The sequence below is a fragment of the Panicum virgatum genome, chromosome 5N (assembly GCF_016808335.1).
Source record: "Panicum virgatum strain AP13 chromosome 5N, P.virgatum_v5, whole genome shotgun sequence".
NCBI classification, from domain to species: Eukaryota; Viridiplantae; Streptophyta; class Magnoliopsida; order Poales; family Poaceae; genus Panicum; species Panicum virgatum.
In genome coordinates, this window is record NC_053149.1 from 24996970 (window position 1) to 25013545 (window position 16576).

A 16576-nucleotide genomic window follows, 5' to 3' on the forward strand; every position below is an offset into this window, starting at 1 on the left:
AGAAACTCTACCAAAATTAATCTAGGAAAAAGAATAAGAAAATCGACCTATGCATGTTCAGGAAGTTCTACTCAGCAAATGACCTTGATTTTTGAATATGTTATCACTAATGGAATTTTAAGCTCACAGTAAAAAGATGGCACCCAACCAAAACATTTATCATGTTGGAACAATCAAGATTCTCTAATCTGTTGTTGGCTTTCTCGATTTAATACTGGAAAATATATACATGAACTTACTCTGGAATTTCTACTGCATGCATGTGCAACTGAAGCCCTGTTAATCCATAAATTTCAGATTTATTAGAGTTCATTTGCTATATACCATGATTTATGCTTGTTTAATCAACTTAATTCATCATATATATTTCTTATGATCAAAAAAATCTATATTTATTTCTCAAGTCTCTTTTTGGTTCTGTGATCCTGCCTAATAATTTTGAACTGCAGTTACTGAGTTTTGCTTTAGTTAAAAAATCATGCTTAGTATCTCATGGTTAGTTTTACCATTTTTGTGCTGAGTAAATTAAGCCGAATCTGATCAGGATTTTTGGACATGTTCTTGTTTAGAGTATGTTATGTCTGTAATAAAAAGTTCACATGCAGTACTAGTCAAATGAACTTTGAGAAATTTATGCTAACTCATGTTAAGTTAAAAGCATAACTAATTTATCTAGTATATATAAAGCTTGATAATTTTTCTGGAGTATGTTTAGCTCATGAATAGGCTCTGGTAAAAATTTGAGAATCATATCCCTAGTACAACTCTCTGTAGAATTAATCTTATTTAATAGCTTGCTGATTTTGTTATTTTTGTCACCTCTGCTGTATATGTGAATAAAATCTGGATAAATTACAGTACTGATTAGATTCTTGGTAGATGCTCCTGTAAAATTTGTAGCACCAGAAACCATGTCAAACATTCTGTGCAAAAATGTGAAGCAACTAGAATAATCTTCTTACATGAATAGTTGGTAATTGCTTATGGTTAGATGCTGAAATTTATACCATAGATGCTAAAATTTGGATCTGTTTTCGTTTAATTTTTCCATCACTAGCTTATGAGTAGATTTGTTGTTATGAAATAATGAAAGCATGCTATGTTTTAAATTTGAAAATGAAAACCAAACCCCCACTCATTCATGAAGAAACATAGTTGTGTTTACTACTCTATAAATGACTGCCCATGAAATGAAATGTTGAAATCATCACTAAATTAACTTTTGTTGAACTACAAGTTTATCGTGAAGGAAAGAAAATCGTTATCCATAAGTAACTCATAATCTCGCATTGCATATAGAAGCGGTTAATCTCGCGGATGGGGACTACGAATTGGTGCCCGCGGACTCTCGTGTGGATCAGGAGGTCATTTTGAACTGCGCTAACTTGTCTCAAGACCTGGGCCAAGCTCCAGAAGCTTTTCTGCCTGACAGTGCCCAAGAAGGCAAGCCCCGGTGCATTATGCCTTATTTTCTGAGTTATTATTCATTTAGCTATTTATAATGTATTGTAATATTTTTGTTTCTGCATTTAAGTTTTCTAGGCTTTGATCGAAAACTTTAGATGCATGATCCCTAGGTACCTATGTTTGATACTGGATCTTTTTATCGACTAGATGCCATGCTAATTAGGTACGGTAGAAGTCGAGGGGTTTCCTGCCTCTCGCGAGCAAACAGGAATTTGACTGACTTTAATTCCTGTTGAAATATAAGGACAACGGGCAGGGTTGTGTAGTTGTGATACCCCGCTAGTGTAGTCAAAAATGGCTAAGGTCGCGGTGTGTGGCTCATTTCGTTAAGCGTTTGAAAGTACTAGCCACATACCGAGAAATATGGTAATCGGTAAGCTTAAGTACCTGATTGGACCGGTGAGTGGAACGACCCTTCACCCTCCTGATAGAAAGGGGAACTGTAGCGTGGGCGGGAGAGAAGTCGATCCCCATGCGTGTGGTCTAGGTTCCCCTGGACAGGTTGAAATTCGATTCGGAATCGTCCGCCTCTCACGGCATGAGATTGCTTAATGTTTTCGGTCACACAGAGTAACAAGTGGAACATGAATATGATAATACTGCTGGTTGATTAAATGGTCGCTCTACCATGTTTGTATAGAGTTAGATGCAAATTTAGGATGGTTAATCCAACTGGAAGATGGCTAAATAAAATCTGAAAATAAGGATCAACTCTTAGTGGCGTTTTTGGCAAAACAACCCCACCAACCAAAAAGCCTTGCATGTCTAGTTATCGGACTATGTTATATCCAGAGACGGGTCAGTCTTGTTGAGTATTAGTATACTCAGCCTTGCTTGTGGCACTGTTTTTCAGGTACTAACTTCGAGGATCTGTTTGCAAGTCTTACTTGGCCATGTACCTTGCCTCCGGGTTGGTCTGTTGAGTGGGATGGCCCTTCAGCTGGTGCTGACCACCCTCTCGCTGAGTGACGCTTTCGTATGGGCTTTATCGATGCGTCACTTTATTTCGATAGTTATCTTTTAATGCTTCCGCTGAACAATGAGACTTGAATAATTTGAGTAGATGGAACTCTGTAGTACTTTACTATTCTGAACCTGGTTTGTAATAAATTTCCTTTTCCGCTGCAATCACTCTGAGATGTAGAAATGTTCTGTGTTGTAATCTCTGGACTCACCTTCGTGTGAGTGTTGTCTGCTAATCCTGGAATAGCGTGGCTTTTATCGAGGCTTCACTCGAGGAACTACCGGTAAGTGCCAATTTGGGTCAGAGTTGCTTAGCAACAAAGATCAGTGCACCCGGGCCCAGTAGTTTTGGGTGGTTCCGCCACACTTTCCTTCTCCTCTTTGCACAGATTATAGCTGGCAGGTTTTAAATAGTGGCGTCCTTTGTCTCTCTTCTCGGGTTGCAAGCCTTGTCGTCCAGCTAGCATCCACATGTCGCACCTTGCTTCCAATGTGTCTTTTGACTTACCATACACTCCCAGAAAGCCTAGTAGGTTGACGCAAAGATTCTTCAACAGATGCATCACTTCAATTGCGTTGCGAATCTGTAAGACTTGCCAATAAGGTAGGTTCCACAATATAGACTTCCTCTTCCACATTGGAACATGTCCCTGGTCATCCTTCGAAACAGATTGGCTACCGGGACCCTTTCCAAATACTACCTTCACATCCTTGATCATCGAGAACACACGCTTTCCATTACGGAACAGAGGCTTAGGACGAGTTTCGGGCTCTCCTTTGAAATGCTTCCCTTCGGTTCTTAGGGGGTGATCGGTAGGAAGGAATCGGCGATGGCCCATGTATATGCACTTCTTATAGTGTTTCAAATAAATGCTATCGGTTTCATCATAACAGTGGGTGCAGGCCATGTATCCCATGTTCGACTGTCCCGAAAGTTTTGTAAGTGCAGACCAATCATTGATGCATACAAAAAGCAAAGCTCGGAGGTTGAAAGACTCATGTTTATACTCATCCCACACATGTACACCTTCTTCTTTCCAGAGCAGTAAGAGATCATCCATCAAGGGTTGCAGGAACACATCAATATCGTTGCCAGGTTCTTTTGGCCCTTCTATAAGCATCGGCATCATGATGAACTTACGCTTCGGGCACAACCAAAGAGGAAGGTTGAACATACATAGGGTCACGGACCATGTACTATGAGCACTGCCAAACTCACCGTACGGATTCATTCCATCCGCACTTAGAGCAAATCTTATATTCCTTGCGTCGTTGTCAAATTGAGGATACTCTCGGTTAAGGTTTCTCCACTATGACCCATCTGCTGGGTGTCCGATCATGTGATCCTTCTTACGGTCTTCTTTGTGCCACCGTATCAACTTAGCGTTATCCTTGTTTTTGAAAAAACGCTTCAAACGTGGTATTATAGGGAAGTACCACACCAACTTTGCGGGAACTCTCTTCTTTACCGGCTTCCCATCAACATCACCTGGATCATCACGCCTGATCTTATACCGCAATGCGCTACGAACAAGACAAGCTTCCAAGTTCTTGTATTCGTCGCGATATAGGATGCAGTCGTTAGGACATGCGTGAATCTTCTTCACGTCCAATCCAAGAGGGCAAACCATCTTTTTAGCTTCGTATGTTGTTGACGACAGTTCATTACCCTCAGGAAGCATGTTCTTTACAATTTTAATAGCTCACCAAATCCCTTATCGGTGACACCATTAGTTGCCTTCCATTTCAGCATCTCTAGCGTGGTACCCAACTTCTTCTGCTCCGGTTTGCAACTAGGGAACAATGGCCTTTTGTGATCCTCCAACATCTTCTCGAATTTTAATGCCTCCTTCACAGTCTCACTGTCTTTCTGTGCATCAAGCAATGCCTGACCTAGCTCGTCAGGTGGCTCCTCTTGTGCAACATTTGCTTCACCCTCGTCCATTGGTTCATCTTGAAAGCCACCTGCTTCATGAACCCATGCCCAATCTGGTAGATTGTTATCACCATCATCATCTTCTTCATTATTTTTCATCATAACTCCAACTTCGCCGTGCTTGGTCCAAAGGCTATAGTTACTCATGAAACCATTCAAGGCCAGGTGATTCCATAGAGTATCTCTTTTTCGGAATTCCTTTTTATTTTCGCAAACACTGCATGGACAACACATTAAACCCTTTGGCGACCTATTTGCCATTGCCGCCTTGAGAAAAGAATCTAAACCCTGAATCCACGCCGAGGTGCTCCGGCTTCCATGCATCCATTGCCGGTCTATCTGTAATTAGTTACCGTATAAAAACAAAAATCAATTCTACATATCTCAAATTGGCATAATTGTCGCTAAAAGAACATACACAAATAAATGTCTCAACATCCAACACAAATTATCCAAAGAAACTAGAATATGAAAACTATCGGCGAAACTTATTTCTTGTGGAACTTATGTACAAATTAAAAAAATCATGCTCATTATTCCTAAAAATAGGTTATTATGATGTAATTCAAAAAAAAATTAAATGTGTCATAGGCAACCTATCTAGTAAATTTAAACTAAATAGCAAAATAAATTGGCACAATAACATATACACATGTCACCATGAAATAATTCGAAAAAATCATTCTAAATGTGTGATAGTCAAACTATATAGTAATCCTTCTCTAAAAAGCAACAAATCAATTCTACCTTGCTCAAATTAATGAATAAATTAATAAATCATGCTCATTTTCCCTCATCCTTAAAATCCTTAAAATTTTGCATAATAACATATACTCATGGCCCCGTGAAATAATTCAAAAAATTACTCTAAATGTGTCATAGTCAAACTATCTAGAAAATCTTCTCTAAAAAGTAACAAATCAATTCTATTTTGCTCAAATTAATGAACAAATCGGAAAATTATGCTCATTTTTTCTCAACCTTAAAATCACTATTTTCTTTATCTAGAAAGCATGAAACAAAGAATAAACACCGTGAAAAAAGAGTGAAAGAAGCTACTAACGTTTGGTGCACTTGGATGGGTGAAATCCTCACAAATTTGGGGGAAAATGAGCAGCACCTCCCCTCTAACACACCATGAGAGAGAGGAGGAGCTCGGCCAAATGAATTGGTCGGGCTGGGGAAGGAGTGTTTGGTATATATGGGGCAAGTTAGTGCCGGCTAGAAACACCAGCCGGCACTAATTTGCCCGCGCCAAGTTAGTGCTGGCTAGGCTCCCCAGCCGGCACTAACATGTCTTCTGACCGTTGTGGCTGCTGTGTTGACCGTTGGGGGATGGCCCGTTAGTGCCGGCTGGGATGTCTAGCCGGCACTAACGTGCCCGCCGGGTACAGTTCAGGCATGTTAGTGCCGGTTCCTTGTTGACCGGCACTAACGTGCTGGTACCAATGTGGCTTTCTCCAGTAGTGTCTCTCACCTCCACATCAGCTGACCAAATAGCTAATACTAGCTATTACCATTGCGGACGGCCCGAGCTTACCACTGTATCGAGAACCGCTAACAGGGGGGGGGGGGGGGTCGGAAGAAGCCAACTGTGCCCCACCTTTCCACTGGATTACTGAACTCCAGTGTAGTATTAAATTCGATCTAGCCGTCTTCCGCCGCTGCCTGCCTCGATCAGTTCCTGCAATCCAGTAGCCTTAAGTGCTCAGTGCTAGACTGCTAGAGTATTCATGCAAGTTTAAGCAAGCTGCAGACACAGCCCTAGCAATTTGCCATGTTTTCTGCTACTGAATTTTTTATGGAATTTACCGCACCCTATTGTGTAGATTAGAATATATATATATATATATATATATATATATATATATATATATATATATGTGCACTAGTAGTGTAGTGTATTGTGTATATGTACTCTCTTGTTGTGTACGTTCTGTACTGTTCACTAACCATTTTGGCATTTTACAATCTAAGAGTAGGTTTTTGAGATCATGAATTCTTTTTTTTTTGTGTCTAAGCAAACTCTGCAAAGCAACGAGAGGAGTTTGTTTTTTGACCTAACAAATTGGCCACCAGGTAGGTAGTGTTATAGGACGGGGACGGGAAGGAAATGGAAGGGAAGCCTCTCCCTCCCTCCCTCCCTCCCTCCCTTCCTCCGTAGGCTCACATTTCAGCCAGTGGCAGGTATGCTATGATGACAAGAATGGAACACCAACACAAGCCAAGCCAATGGTGCAAACGTGGCCGTCATCATCATGTACCGTAATCATCATGATGCACTTAGGAACTAAGATAATCATAAACAAATCATCCACTAGTCGAACCAAATACGGATCCATGTTTAGCCACTACGAGTAAATCACACATTGTTAATCAATAAAAAGAGAAATATCCCGGCAATCATCTGGTGGACCAAGTTACAAAGACATAAATCATTGCTCGGAACATTGGAAACAAGCTTGGAAACTATGTGCTAAAAGGCTATTGAATTAAATGGCCGTTCAGTCAGAACAATAAAATTATTTTATATATACTTGCAGAAATCAACTGTTAATTTTGCGGAAATAAATATTTTCGCAGTCCAAATAAGGATAGGCTCAAACGATAGGTTTACTGAAATAATTGAAATAGTCTCATTATAGTTTATAACGGTAATGCTCTTAAAAGTTGATATAGTTTGATGTATTGTATCAAGGTAGAGATTATGTTAGCTCATGGATAAGTTTCTGTAAGTTTCAACAGAATAAATAGAATATACTTCAATAATTGTCAATTCCGAAAAGATGTATATGTATAAACCGTTTGAATTGCATGGGCTGATGATGACTCGTAATTGATAGAATTCACCAGCAGTGAGGGAAGGGAAGCATGCATGCATGTTGACACATCCTTAAATTTGTCAACAAAGTTGTCACCTAATGGTATGCACTTTGTTCTTATTAAAACTCTCCCCAGCCGACCTCTCCTTGAAACTGAGGAACACGGTGGCCAAAATTAAGGCGGGCGCACACAATTTGATTCGATTCGATGGAGAAAGGAAGAAAGAAAGGATGGGTGGTGGTTGGTTGTTTGTCGAGATGCCTGCCTTTCCATTTTGTTCTTCATTCCTCCATCTGGACCATATCATCTCTGATGGATGGAGATGGCGACCCCGGGTCTAATTGTGTACTGCTCCAGTGTGCATGTCCAAATCAAATCCCCCACCGTGGCAGCCTAATTTGTCTTACTGTCCTAGCAGCTAAGGACTGCTAGTTGCTGAAGAAATTAAAATCGCTTGCTAACTTGTGCAATTTACTTGGCTCGGTTGGTCACCACGGATACGTTTAATCTGTGAAAACTGCAACTAGAATAGTCCTCTGCCATTGAGATGGCATCTTGATCGTGTGTCCAGCGTTGAACTGGCCGGGACCAGGGAACAGCTGATGGAACGGCAGATTTGGCACCTTCGATGCAGGGCCGGCTCATGGTTTTCAAGGGCCCTTGGGCCAGCCAAATATCATGGGCCCTTTATGCCCTCCATAAGGATATAGTGAAGCTTTTGAAAAAAAGTCGAAATGAGTGAATAATTATCAACCTCCTAGAGCTACAATGTACAGATGAATGAGTATCAAAGCAATTAAATGTGCTTGGAATCCACATCATATAAAATAGCATTGTTTTTAGTTTTTCTCTTCCCAGGCCTGAGATAACTTGTGAGCGGCAGTTGGCGAGGAGAGCTGACAAGGACAATGAAATAATTTTTAATGGAATTGGCACCTTACAAGTTCTTACCCCACTCCACATTTTCTTGGCATCGCTTGAAATAAGCATCACCTTCCACTGTGTGTAGAGTAATACCCTAATCCCCTCTCTCCTTTCTTAGCATCATTCAAGCCTCACATTGTGGAGGGTCTTAGGCCAAATATGTTTCATTTAAGACTCTATTTAAAAGGAAGATAGAAATTCTAATAATATACGTAATTCATGCAAAAGTTCGAAAGATCTGCGTGACTGATTGTTTGTCTAGTTGCTTGCTCGTATACTCTGAGTTAGACCAAATATTACCCCCTATTAAATAAAAGATTTTGGACCCTACTGCTCCGTGGGCCCCGGGCCGTCGCCTTGGCCGCCCACCCCTTTGAGCTGGCCCTGCTTCGATGAACGTATGTATGTATGTATATATATTCCATGTCCGTACAGAGCTTGATTGAACTTATCCGAAGATTATCATAAATTATTAAGATTTGTGTAAGATGCAAGATCTATCTGGCTGCTTGATTTGAATCGTGGAATGATACACAAGCTGCTGCTGTCGCCACTACCGGATCTGAGGTGTTTGCCGAGTGTCAGAAACACTCGGCAAAGGCCCTATTATACTCGGCAAAGAGTTTGCCGAGTGTAACACTCGGTAAAGCCCACACGGCAGACCCAGTGACGGCGAAGGGGACTTTCCCGAGTGCCTTTTTTTTGCCGAGAGTTAAATCGGACTCGGCAAAATCTCTACGTGGGGCTACGATGACGGCGATTTTGCCGAGTGCCAAATGAAAAGGCACTCGACAAAAATTCAAAGTTCGCCGAGTGCCGGCTGTGTGGCACTCGGCAAAGATTAGCGGTTTTCGGTAGTGCGCCTTCGCTCTTCAGTCAGCCCACACACTGTAGTATAAGATGATCTTGAGGCACACAATGAGTGAGAAGAATCAGATGCGCCACTACCCACCCGGCCACCACAAAGGCAGCAACCCAACCAAACAGAGCATAGCAGAGCCAGAAACTCGAGTCAGCAAGTTGCAAGCTCTTTAGCCTCCCTCCTCCAGCTTGATTTGATACACTCTCGATCTTGGTTCTAGCTGCATGGCTTCCTTGCTGCGGTGGAAGGATAAGTACGTGAAGGAGAAGCTGCAGGGCCTCTCCTGCTCATCCTCGGCCTCCACCTCCATTGTCGTCGCCTCCGGCCGCGCCATCGACCGCCACTCCCCGCGCCTCCGGGACCCTCACCGGCGCCTCCCGCCGTCGGTGCCCAGGCCACCCGGCTCTCCTTATTACGGTAGTCCTGCCGGTAACACCAAAGATTCCTCCTCCTTCTCCTCCCTGAAGCAGCAGAAGCAGCTTCACCACCACCATGACGACGGCAAAGACAAAAGGAAGAAGAAGAGCGCAGAAGGAGCGGCCGCTGCTGGCGGCGGCTCCTCCACGCCGTCGGAGCGCAAGAAGAACAAGAAGAAGCAGGCGGTGGCCCAGCTGCAGCTGGTGAGCCCCGCGAGCTCCTCCAGGTTCCTGCTCAACTCGTCCAGGCTGATGCTGCAGTCCGACGACGACATCACTGTCGTCGACTCCCTGCCGCCGCTCCCGTCGTCCCCGCGGCGCCCCTTGTTCATCGACGACGACGACATCACTGCCGCTGGCCCTGACGACTCCTTGCCGCCTCTCCCATCCCCGCGGCCGGCGTTCATCGATGAGGACAAGTTGCCCGGCCGCGGCGATGGCACGTCGTCGCGGCCTTTTGTTCCGGCATGGCCGCAGCTCGAGGCGCCGCCCGTGGAATTATTCGCAGAGCCATCCGCGGGTGCGTCATCCTCCTCCTCTTCCTTGTCGTCGTCAGAGACAGGACGCCGTGCCGCCGGCGGCGACAAGACTGCCATGACGAGATCTTGCTCGACGAGAACTGGCCAGCACCAGGTGAGATCGATGCTTCCTGCGTCGATGATCGATGCTTGAACATGTTACAAGCTTACATTCGTTAAGTTGTTCGATCATCGAGTCACAAGAATTCGCAGTAATCGATCGAGCAATCATCCATACAGGTGGTGGTGCTGAGGGTATCTCTGCACTGCAAGGGGTGCGCTGGCAAGGTGAAGAAGCACATCTCCAAGATGGAAGGCGTTAGTTCTTTCGACATCGATATCGCGACGAAGAAGGTGACGGTGGCGGGAGACGTGACGCCGCTGGGCGTGCTCAACAGCATCAACAAGGTCAAGAGCGCCCAGTTCTGGCCAGACCAGTCTTTGTCCTCGCTGTCCACGCCGCCGCGAGCCTCCGCCTCCTGAGCTATACATACTCCCCCCTCCCCCTTCAGAAAGAAACAAAGCTATACATAGTCCCCACACAGGATGACAACTTGATGGGTGGGACGAGGACACGGTCTTTTGGATTGTTGTCCATAAATTGTGAATTGGAAGTATTTGTAAAATCCAATCAAATTATGATATGTAGTATGATAAATGCATTTTGGAACAAGTCAGCGTGATGTAACTTTTTTGTTTGCAGTCCTACGTATCTAGAAGAGAAAATTCATAAGAGATTTTAATTTTTTCGTGCATTATATATTAAAATACAGGTTTGTAAAACTGTTAGGTACTCCTATATGACAGTAAGTCTAAACATTTATACAATCTACATGAACCTGCCTATGCGGTACAAAGTACGAATTCTATATGAACAATGCGGGTGTGGTACATGCCGATTAGGGAGTCCCACAAATAAAAACTTCACATAAGATTTCACGTGCAAAAAAAACAATGCTTCTGCTCCCCCACACCCCCACCCTCGCTCTCCTGGTAATTTGGGGGGCAACCAGCACCGCCGTCCTACGTCCTAACCTAGGCTACCTCCGGTGGCCGCCACCGGCCGCGGCAGCCTGTGGCTGCCAAAGTTGGCTCAGCTCGTCTCCTGCCCCCACTTCCTTCCCCACGCCCTCCAAACAGTGGCGGAACTGGCCAAAAGTTTTAGCTGGGGCAGGATTTACATCAACTTTGAATGGTGCAAATGCTATTGAACAATGCTTCCTCAAAATCCACCATGTCTAGTTCATACGACTATTGTGGCATTGCTCGTTGGCCATAACAGTTATGTTGTTGCGGCTTTGGTCATAGAGAAACATAAATGAGATTATTTCATCTTTAATTTAACAAATTGTTCTACAAGGTAAACTAGTTCAGTAACCCATTTACATTTGTGATGAGCACCATCGATGCATCACAAAGATCATGGAAACACTTGAATAATCCCATAAGCGTAAAAGCATGTACATAGTTCCGTTAGTTTGCTAGGATAAGACATTGAGCTGCTCCAGTGAATGCCCTTGTGCCATATCTGAATGCTACAAGCAAAGCATGCACTTGTATGATGTTTCAGCATGCGCAGCTACACAAACGCATATAGAAGAGCTGACCCGTTTGGGCATGTCGATGTTCTCTAGCTGCTTTAAAACTGAAGCGTCACCTTGGGCCACCCACCTAATATCACATAGGACAACCCACCTAATGGGCTACTATCGACTTATCCACCCCTGGCTTCGTCTTCTTCAATCAACCATAAGATACTTGATGCCAGTCATCCAGACGCTGCCGCAAGCTTTAATTCAAGCCGCCAGATCACACTAGAAAGAGAGGGGAGGGGGGTTTCACAACGGGGGTAGCTGGGGCATTTCCGCAGCTGCGCCACTGTGTTGTATGGGCAGCTCCGCCTATGCCTCCAAACCTTAACCTACTCATCGACATCTTTCCGCCAGCCGCCGGGGTCGGATCCAGCCTCGCCCTCATGGGATCCGAGGTCATCCGGGCTAGATCTGGCCATTTGCTACCCTCACACCTCTGTATGGGTAGTTGACATTGTCATCGCGTTTCTCAGCTCTGCATCCTAGTGGCTCACAAAATTGGGGCTGCCTACGGCAAGGACGTCGTGCTTGCGCGGGCGGACACTGGTGCACGCCGCGTGGCTGGGGTTCATCCCTTACATCCATGAAGAGACCCTTGGCGGCATGGTGGTGGTCGCTATGGTGACCTGTGGCCACGAAGCACTACTAGAAAACGGGCCAAAGGTCCAGGCCAAAGGTACCAGCTGTTGTTGCAGCCGGTACAGCTGGTACCAATGGTACCGGCTACAACAGCAGCTGGTATCTTTGGCCTTGGACCGATCCCGTGGAGGACAATTGGCTCCGGGTGGAGGTACAAACCGGTTCCAATACGGCAGCATAGGAACCGGTTTGTACCACCACCCGGTGCGAAATGCAGACGCCGGTATAGGCACCAGTTGGTGGGACTAACCGGTGCCTATTGTGCTGCAAACGACACCGGGTCCTGCCACGACCCGGTGCCGGCTGACGCTCGGGCCAAAGGCACCGGTTTGTGCCTTGACCTGGTGCTATTGAATAACATTTAGCACCGGATCATAGGTAACAACCGGTGCCTTTTGTCCACGCCTATAAATACCCCAACCTCTCCCCCCTCCAAGCTGCCGTGAACTCACTATTCATGGCAGCTGAGTGAGGGGAGGGGAGACGAATTTTTGTTTTTTTTCTTCAAAAAAGATTAGTTATTTTTCTCCATAACTTAGCAATTGGTTTTTAGAAGCAGTTATCATTTAATTTAGTTTATATATGTGATAATTATTTTTAGTTGTAGCATTTTATTGTAGTTATATGCGTTATCCATTTATTTGATATGTGAATACTATCAAATTATTGTATTTATATGTTTTATCAATTTATTTGATAAGTGAATAGTATCTATTTATTATAGTTATATGCATTATCAATTATATATTTGAATTCAAATTTTGTATGGAAATATTATCAATTACATATGCAAGGGTGCTTTATTTAGTTCCCTTGAAAATTCCAAAACTTTACAAGATTCCACATTCGAGATGCATGCTGCGCCAATTCAAGACCCGCAGCTCAGCTAGGCCAGAAGGCCACATGCGTCGTTTCTTGTACAAAAATATAAAGTTCCATATAGAGAAACAAAGGTTTTACACAATCATGCAGTCAGAAGGCCATATGCATCGTTATAATTTTGTAGTTCAATTTTATTAATAGCGTATTCAATATTAGTTATAAATTGGTAGTATGAACGAACTATTTGTACACTACAATGATATATATAAATGTATTGTGGACCCAGATGAGTCAGCAATGGATGTACATGGCCGACAGGCGTTCAAAGGAGTTCATTGATGGCGTGCATGAATTCATAGAAGCGGCCGAGAAACACAAGTATGACGGTTTCGTTCGTTTTCCATGCAAATTCTGCAAGAATGAGAAGGATTACTCATCATCAAGAACCATCCACAATCACTTGTTCAATAGTGGTTTCATGCGGAACTACTATGTTTGGACCAAGCATGGCGAAAGAGGAATTATGCTGGATAATAATGTAGAAGAAGAGGACAGGATTCCTGACTTTGCAGCCAATTATAATGCCTTTTTCAATGACACTGCAATGGGTGAGCCTGAAGAAGATAATGAAGGATACGTTGTAGAAGATGATTTTGGTCAGATACTGCGCGAAGCTGAGAAAGGTTGCGAAACAGGAAAGGAATCAAGAGATCTGAAGCGTATGTTGGAGGACTATAAAACATTGTTGTACCCTGATTGCAAACAAGACCAAAAGAAGTTGGGTACGACATTGGAATTGTTGCAATGGAAGGCATCAAATAGTTTGTCTGACAAGGGATTTGAGGAGTTGCTGAAACTTATAAAAAACTTACTCCCTGAGGGTAACACCTTGCCGGCGACAACATACGAGGCAAAAAAAATTGTTTGTCCTTTAGGATTAGAGGCACAGAAGATACATGCTTGTCCTAATGACTGCATCCTATATCGAGGTGAGTATGAAAATTGGGATTCATGCCCTGTATGCAACGCATGCCGGTATAAGATCCCTCGAGATGATCCAGGCGACGTTGAGGGGATGCGTGTCAAGAAGAGGGTGCATGCCAAGGTGATGTGGTATTTCCCTCTAATACCACGTCTGAAACATTTGTTCATGAACAAAATGAATGCTAAATTGATGCGATCGCACAAAGAAGAACGTAAGCAAGACAATATGTTGAGACACCCCGCTGATGGGTCGCAGTGGAGAAAAGTGGACAGAACATTCCCAACATTTGCAAATGATGCGAGGAATATAAGGTTCAGTTTAACTACGGATGTCATGAATCCTTTCGGTGAGCAGAGCAGTGGCCATAGTACCTGGCCTGTGACACTCTGTATATACAACCTTCTTCCCTGGTTGTGTATGAAGTGGAAATTCATTATGATGCCGGTGCTTATCCCCGGCCCGAAGCAACCCGGTAACGATATAGAAGTGTATCTGAAACCACTGATTGAGGATCTTCTATTGTTGTGGAAAGAGGAGGGTGTTCATATGTGGGATGCGCACGCAGAGGATCATTTTAACCTTCGTGCATTACTTTTCGTAACCACCAACGATTGGCCAGCACTAAGTAACCTCTCCGGACAATCCAATAAGGGTTATAGGGCATGCACCCATTGTTTAGAAGAAACCGACAACACGTATCTCAAGCACTGTAGGAAGATCGTGTATATGGATCATCGTCGATTTCTTCCGATCAACCACCCATTAAGGAGGAGGTATGCTCACTACGATGGAAAGGCAGATCATCGTACCAAGCCTAGACACCGTTGTGGGAAAATAGTGTTTGAAATGGTCAAAGATATAAAAGTAGTATTCGGAAAAGGACCCGGCAGCAGATCAGTGCAGAGTGATGATGGACGTGCACCTATGTGGAAGAAGAAGAGTATTTTTTGGGAGTTACCTTATTGGGAAGTGTTAGACGTCCGCCACGCAATTGATGTGATGTACCTAACAAAAAATCTTTGTGTGAACCTTCTAGGCTTCCTTGGTGTCTACGGTAAGCCAAAGAATACATTAGAAGCGCGGCAATATCTTCAACGTATGAAACAACGGGCCGCCCTACATCCAGAAAAAAGGATAAAGGATGTCATTATCTAGGTCCTGCGTGCTACACTCTTAGTAAGGAAGAGAAGCAAAGTATGTTCGACTGTTTGAACAGTATCAATGTTCCATCAGGCTACTCTTCGAATATAAAGAGGCTACTGAACTTGAAAGAGAAGAAATTCGCACATGTAAAGTCCCATGTCTGTCACGTGTTGATGACACAATTGATTCTAGTTGCACTTAGAGGTATTCTACCAGCTAATGTTCGAGCAACAATTATAAAGCTATGCGCCTTTCTCAACACAATTTCCCAGAAGGCAATCGATCCATCGAGTTTAAGTAGGCTACAAGAGGATGTTGTCCAAAGTTTAGTCAGTCTTGAAATGATATTTCCTCCATCATTCTTCAATATTATGATGCATCTTCTAGTTCACCTGGTCAAAGAGATTGGTATTCTCGGTCCTGTTTTCCTTCATAATATGTTCCCTTTTGAATGATAATTTGCAGTCCTAAAGAAATACGTTTGTAATCGGGCTCGTCCAGAAGGAAGCATTGCGAAGGGTTACGTCATAGAGGAGGTCATTGAGTTTTGTGTTGACTTTGTGGAAGAACTCTGCCCAATTGGGATTCCAGTATCACGTCATGAGGGGCGGCTGATTGGAAAGGGCACACCTGGAAGAAAATCAGTAAATGCCATAGTTCATGCCATGTTGAGCAAAGCACATCTCACAGTTCTGCAACAATCAGCCTTGGTGGCTCCATACATGGAGGAGCACATGCAAATTGTGCGAAGCATATACCCTTTGAAGTCTGAGACATGGATTACAAAACATCATAACGATACATTCGCCACCTGGTTGCAGAAGGAAGTCATGGCCAACGATCAAATTCATGAGCAGCTAGCTTGGCTGGCCATGGGTCTGGCAAATTCAATCCTGATGTATCAAGGATATGAAATTAATGGTTACACATTTTATACAAGAGCCCAAGATAACAAGAGCACCAATCAAAATAGTGGTGTCTTTATAGATGCCACCGACTAGCAAACCGAGAAAGGACAAGTCTAGCAAACCGAGAAAGGTCAAGTCCAGGAATAAATCAAGTTTTGTAGGTGCCGGAGATGAGCCAAAGCGCCATATTGTTCTGGTAGGAAAAAGAAAAATTGTGGGAGTCGACGATGTCACAGATGAAGAAGAATACAATAAGGTTGAAGATATGACTCCGTTCACAGTGGAGGTTGACACAAGTATTCTTTTAGCCGAAGAGGAGGCTCCGTACGCACGTCATGATCATAATGAAGGGACGATTGTAAAGCAAACCATCGTTAATACTCCCTTAGTTGAATGATTATGTCTTGTAATATTTTCTGTGAACATTATCAGATTTCTTATGCAATGAATTGATTTATTGGGCAATTAAATGATTTATTATGCAATTATTTGATTTATTATGATTTATTATGCAATTAAAATGCTTAGTTATGCACCTAAATGATTTATCATGTAGTAATTAGAATTATTGTGCATTT

General features: G+C 43.4%; 1 protein-coding gene across 1 annotated transcript; it reads left to right on the plus strand.

Annotated features, from left to right (window-relative positions):
- The first annotated feature begins 8929 nt into the window (after positions 1–8929).
- Positions 8930–10652, plus strand: LOC120675684 (protein SODIUM POTASSIUM ROOT DEFECTIVE 1-like). The gene is made up of 2 exons (XM_039956882.1): positions 8930–10024; positions 10150–10652. The coding sequence occupies exons 1-2, from the start codon at positions 9200–9202 to the stop codon at positions 10390–10392; spliced, it is 1068 nt and encodes a 355-aa protein (XP_039812816.1). The 5' UTR covers positions 8930–9199; the 3' UTR covers positions 10393–10652.
- The last annotated feature ends 5924 nt before the right edge of the window (positions 10653–16576 follow it).